At 53.3% G+C, this 5,935-nt stretch overlaps 1 protein-coding gene across 1 annotated transcript in view; it reads right to left on the bottom strand.

The window, feature by feature from the left end:
- Window positions 1-4,038: 4,038 nt before the first annotated feature.
- The window catches only part of VOLCADRAFT_94277 (uncharacterized protein), a gene marked incomplete at both ends in the record, with an annotated part of 4,191 nt that continues 2,294 nt past the window's right edge, over window positions 4,039-5,935 (bottom strand). The window contains 4 exons of the mRNA XM_002953408.1: window positions 4,039-4,283; window positions 4,680-4,682; window positions 4,743-4,825; window positions 5,039-5,281. Of these exons, the coding sequence (XP_002953454.1) occupies window positions 4,039-4,283; window positions 4,680-4,682; window positions 4,743-4,825; window positions 5,039-5,281 (574 nt within the window). The remainder of the gene's footprint in view (window positions 4,284-4,679; window positions 4,683-4,742; window positions 4,826-5,038; window positions 5,282-5,935) is intronic.

Genomic DNA, 5,935 nt, shown 5'->3' with positions numbered 1-5,935 from the left:
AGAACTACCTTGACCGTGGCTGGATTTGCCTGTCGACGTCACCCTTTGGTGCCCCTATTCTGTTCGCCTGTAAACCGGGTGGTAACGGTCTACGCCTCTGTGTGGACTTTCGTGCAATCAACCAGCTCACAGTCAAGAATGCGTATCCCCTGCCACGCATGGACGAGCTCCTTGACCAGCTGCACGGTGCAGCCTATTTCACCAAGCTGGACCTCTGGTCAGGCTACCATCAAGTGCAAGAACCCGATGTGCATAAACGGCTTTTCGGTGTAAGTATGGTCTATACGAATGGCTTGTTCTTCCCTTCGGCCTTACAGGAGCCCCCGCCACCTTCATGTCCCTCATGAATGTCCTCCGCCCCTTCCGCAACAAGTGCGCGGTCGTGTACCTAGACGACATCCTCATCTACTCCCGCACCTTTGAAGACCATTGCCGCGACGTGGAAGCCGTACTACGCACACTTCAAGACCACCACCTCCATGTCCGCCTTTCCAAGTGCTCTTTCGCGCAAGCCTCCACCAAGTTCTGCGGATTCATCATCTCCCACGACGGCATCACGACAGACCCTGACAAGCTCACCGCCCTTGCCAATTTCCCCATTCCTTCCTCCATCACCGACGTTCGCGCCTTCCTAGGCTTCACTGGGTTTTACCGCCGCTTCATTAAAGACTACGCCCACATCGCCCTTCCTCTTACCACCCTCACCAAAACAACCCAGCCCTTCCCCAAGACCCTACCCGCCGACGCCGTCACTGCCTTCCATGCTCTCCGCGACACCCTAATGTCAGCCCCAGCCCTCATCATCCCAGACACAGGCACCAACGCCACCTTCACCCTATATACCGACGCCTCCATCCTCGGCATTGGCGCTGTGCTCCTTCAGGAACACAACGGCGCCCTACATCCCGTGGTGTTCGAGTCCCGCAAGCTCAGCCGTCACGAAGCCAACTACCCCATCCACGAGCTGGAGTTGCTTGCTGTCGTACACGCAGTGCATAAGTTTCGGTGCTATCTCGAAGGCTGCCACTTCACGCTCTGCACAGACCACGACACCTTGCAACGCTTCTTCACACAAAAGGACCTGTCTCGTCATCAAGCCCGTTGGGCTCAGCTCCTCGCCCCATTCCAAGGCTACATCACAATCACTTATCGCCCCGGCCCTCAAAACATGGCCGACGCCCTCTCCCGCTTCCCGGTCAGCCCAGCCCCTAACCCAGAGCCCTCTGACCCCAGTCCCTCACTTTCCGCTACATCGGCAGAAAACCTAACCTCCATTACATCTCCATCACTTTCCCCGCTTTGGCCCTCCACTTCACCACCTGTCGACGTCGCAGCCAACCATGCCCTTCATCATGCCTGTTTCACCATCGCAGCCCATGTCATGCCAGACCCCAGCCTCGCAGATGACATCCGTTTCGGATACACCGCCGACCCCATGTACTCCAATTCAACAACCACCAAGCCTTACCTACAACGTTCCCCAGACGGTTTCTTCTACTTCGCCAACCGCATCGCCATCCCTAACGTCCCATCCTTACGCCACCGCCTACTTCACGAATTCCACGATGCTGCCTACTCTGGTCATCCTGGTTTCCGTCGCACCCTCGCCGTGATATCAACCCGCTACTGGTGGCCTTACATGGGCCGCACCGTCAAAGCCTACGTCAAGTCCTGCCCCATCTGTCAACGCACCAAGCCATCCACCCAGCCTCCGCCTGGCCTCCTCCACCCGCTACCCACCCCCACCCAACCCTGGACACACGTGTCCCTGGACTTCATCACCGACCTGCCGCCCTCTAAAGGTTTGGACGGCCGCACCTACACCGCAATCCTCACCTTCGTCAATATGTTCACCAAACAAGCCCACTTTGCACTCACTAACAAGACCACCACCGCCCACGACACCGCCCTACTCTTCATCACCCACGTCTACCGTCTACACGGTCTTCCAACAACCCTCGTCTCCGACCAAGATTCCTGCTTCATGTCCGACGTCTGGCGCACCTCCTGGGAGCACCTTGGCACGTCCCTTAACATCTCCTCCGCCTACCATCCACAAACTGACGGTCAAACCGAGAGAACACATCACACTATTGAACAGATCCTCCGTGCTTACATCCAACCTATGCAGGACAACTGGGCATCATACCTTCCGATCACTGAAGCAGCATACAACAACGCCACCCACGCAAGCACCGGCATGACACCATTCTACGCCAATCACGGTTACCACCCGTGCACTCCCATCTCTCTCTACGGCCCCCAAGCCGCTTCACCTTCCTCTCACCTGCAGGCTACAGAACTACAGCAGCGTATGAGTGACATCCATGCCACCATCAACCGCGAAATCCAAGCCGCCAAAACCCGCTACACCGCCGCAGCTAACCAGCATCGCCGCGCCATCACCTTCAAAGTTGGCAATCGCGTCCGACTGTCCACAGAACACCTCACCCTGCCGACCTACCCCTCCCCAAAACTCCGCCCTCGCTACCTCGGCCCTTTCCTCATCTCCTCCGTCATTTCTCCAGTTGCATACCGCCTTCACCTTCCAGCCTCCCTCGGCCGCTTGCATCCAGTATTCCACATCAGCCGCCTTCTCCCATGGACGGACAACGACCCAGCGCTCTTCCCCGGCCGCCCACCACCTCCACCTGCAGCTCCTACTGCACTAGAATCCCCATATGACAGTGCAGATACCGTTGTTACAGCTGTTCGCCTAGGGTATAACAAGCGTGCACGCCCGTCCGTCATGTTCCTCGTGCAGTGGTCCGCAAGTAGTAAACGCGACCCCTCATGGGAACCATATGACGACGTGCACAACCTGCCAGCGCTTCGTGCATTCCTGAGGAGCCCAAGCTGGACCGCGTTCAAGCTATCAGATCGCTATGCGTGGTTCAGAGCCAAGTTCCCGGAGCATGCCCCACAGATCGTACAGTTCTTAACAGAATAGAGCTACAGCTGGATGTGTGTGTGTGTCATCATGTGTATTCGGTATGTCTGTGCGTCTTCGTTCTGTTCATGTCAGTAGATTACACCAGTCAGTTCAACATCAGTGTGGTATTGCATTTCACGTGTTTGTTCGCGTCTGGGTATTTGGGTTCCGTGTAGTCAGATTTAAGTCGTTTTCGTAGCAGCTTTTGTATGTCTCCGGATTCTTAAGCCGGATATGGTAGGAGTCGTGCGCCACATTTTAGGCCGGTATCCAGTGCGGGGAAGGTTTTGCCTTGACTCCGGTTCCCTTTTGCCTTCCCCTCGTTAGCCTGGTACCGATTTCGTTCAGGGAATCGGAGAGGCGCATGACTATGGCCGCTTAGTGACGTTTTCGCACCGAGGACGGTGCTTGTTTTTAAGGAGGGGAGTGTGTAATGTTTTGCAGTTCGTTAGCGCGCGCTTCTGAGGCCATGTCGTAACTTCGGAGCTAGTGGAGCTTGATCGTGTGGTTCTACGTGTGAGGTTATGGCGCGCTAATATGACTATTTAAGCGGACCATTTTATGAACATTGTAAGTCTAAGTTGAAATTGAAAAGCCCGATCTTCTGTGCCTACACAAGTATATCGGCCAGTAAAGTCAGCTTGCACTTCCCAGTTGTTAGGAGAGGCCTGGTTCCCTTTCAAAAAGTTTGTGTGCGGCCTAGTGGAAATACCCTGTAATGCTCCGTCTGGTTCTGTTCACGGATGACCGGCCCTATTAGCCTATTACTAGGAGGAGGCGATTTCCATGATGGAGTAGTATTTTGAAAATCTGTTTGCATGATTTTGAAGGGTTTATAATTCTATAATATTGCAGTGCATTCGGTCCTGCAGGCGGGCCGTATTCTTGCAGTTCTGTGACGCGGCCTGTGGTCAAACATGAAGCACCCGAGCATGCCGCATGTAGCAAAACTGCATTGGATTTGAGGTCTACATAATCCTGGGTAATATTAAAATTATTTTGGTGCAACGGCCAACGTCTTTTTATGAAATGCGTTCGGACCGCGGGAAGTTGCGAGGCCCGCAGCTGAACTTTGTTGAACGCGGCATGGAAACAAGATATTGTTGTTACAAAGGCACTGCAATTTCGCTCTGTGACCCGACCAACGGTATTCGCACGTGCGTGTGCGTGTGCGTGTGCAGCCGCGTGCCAGAGCGCGAGTAGGGCCCCTCACGTTCGACCTGCTCCTTATACCCATGACACCCCCCACAAAACGTCTTGGGGGACGTGCTCACGATCATCACCATATAACCGTATATCAAAAAACTTACTGCTGTTAGCAAATGCTGAACAGAAACCCAGCACCGTACATCTGCGGTGACACAGCACCCCAACTCAAAGCGAAGCAAGGAAGAACATTGTATTGTGTAGCACAGCAAAGCCAACAGATTTGGACGGCATCTGTACGGAGATGTTATCTGGTCCGTTGCATCTGCTGTGCAAGAGAGCGCCTGCAAAACATGCCGCACATGCGGAGCACACAAGGCCACAACAAAATGGAAAGGGCAAAAGGCTTGAACCTGAATACTAACTCGTGGAGCAACGCGCAAACGGATAAGTAGCACTGTCCTGCCCCACATGGTATGCGCCGCGTATCAACGAGCAGTACAACATTGCATGCCCATGCACCGGGGCTGACCATTATTCCCATCTGGAATTGGACACACACGCTATCTCCCGCAGGAATGAATGACACTGAGAACCGCACCATCTGCGCGCGCGCGCGCGTGTGTGTGTGTGTTACATGGTTGGGGGGTGCGTGGCCCCATACCTGTAAAACTACCCATACGAGCGGCAGGCCCAATCTGCGCGTGGCTCTGAGTTTGTGAGGGGACTTGCAACTTATCGGGGGTTCTGGAGGGGGCGGAGGCCCCCAGTGCCTTACAGCTAAGTAATGAATCACACAACACCCTGAAAATCTATTACTTGATGAGTAATAAAAAGGGACCAGCCCTAAACGAAAACAAACACTGCCTGCGATCAGTCATTTTAGCTTCATGGATGTAACATCAGTCCAGAAGCTGAAACAACATTACAATTCCTCTTATCCTAAAAGGTTTGACGTACCCAGGCTTTGCTCCCACGAAGAAGCCAAACGACACGTGGAAGGCGGTGCTGTGCTGATGCAGGAAATCCAAGTACAGCTGACGATACGTTTTTTGGACTATCCTCCGTGGAAAGTACAAGGCAACAATACCCGGAATCTTTACACTGCCCCTCGCGAGTGGACTGAGTACACTGTTGTTGTACCAAAAACACGCAATCTCCTCCACGACCCCCTTAGGAATTTTGTCCGAGCGCTCAATCAGCCTGTATGGGCGAGCAGGTTGGGTGCTAGCACCGCCAACTACTTCCTTGAAGCGCTCGCCTGCAGCCCTGATGGCACTTTTCTTTAAACCCACGCGCCTGTGCAGCCCTTCGCACTCGATCTAAATGCTGTCACTAAGCAGAAAATTTCATAACATCATCTTAGGAAAGCTGCGAAGTGCTGATTGCGACACATAGAACTGGTGGCAATGAGCAGCGGGATGCGATATCTGTCACGTTTATTGGCGTTATTCCGTTCTCATGACACGTCCCTTCGCACTTGTTCAAAATGCTGTCACTAAGCAGAAAATTTCATAACATCATCTTAGGAAAGCTGCGAAGTGCTGATTGCGACACATAGAACTGGTGGCAATGAGCAGCGGGATGCTGTACCTGTCCCGTTTTTATTGGCGTTAGTCCGTTCTCATGACACGTCCCTTCCCACTCGATCTGAATGCTGTCACTAAGCAGAAAATTTCATAACATCATCTTAGGAAAGCTGCGAAGTGCTGATTGCGACACATAGAACTGGTGGCAATGAGCAGCGGGATGCTGTACCTGTCCCGTTTTTATTGGCGTTAGTCCGTTCTCATGACACGTCCCTTCCCACTCGATCTGAATGCTGTCACTAAGCAGAAAATTTCATAACATCATCTT

Source organism: Volvox carteri (genome assembly GCF_000143455.1).
Source record: "Volvox carteri f. nagariensis unplaced genomic scaffold VOLCAscaffold_36, whole genome shotgun sequence".
NCBI classification, from domain to species: domain Eukaryota; kingdom Viridiplantae; phylum Chlorophyta; class Chlorophyceae; order Chlamydomonadales; family Volvocaceae; genus Volvox; species Volvox carteri.
This window is presented reverse-complemented; position numbering and strand designations above follow the sequence as displayed.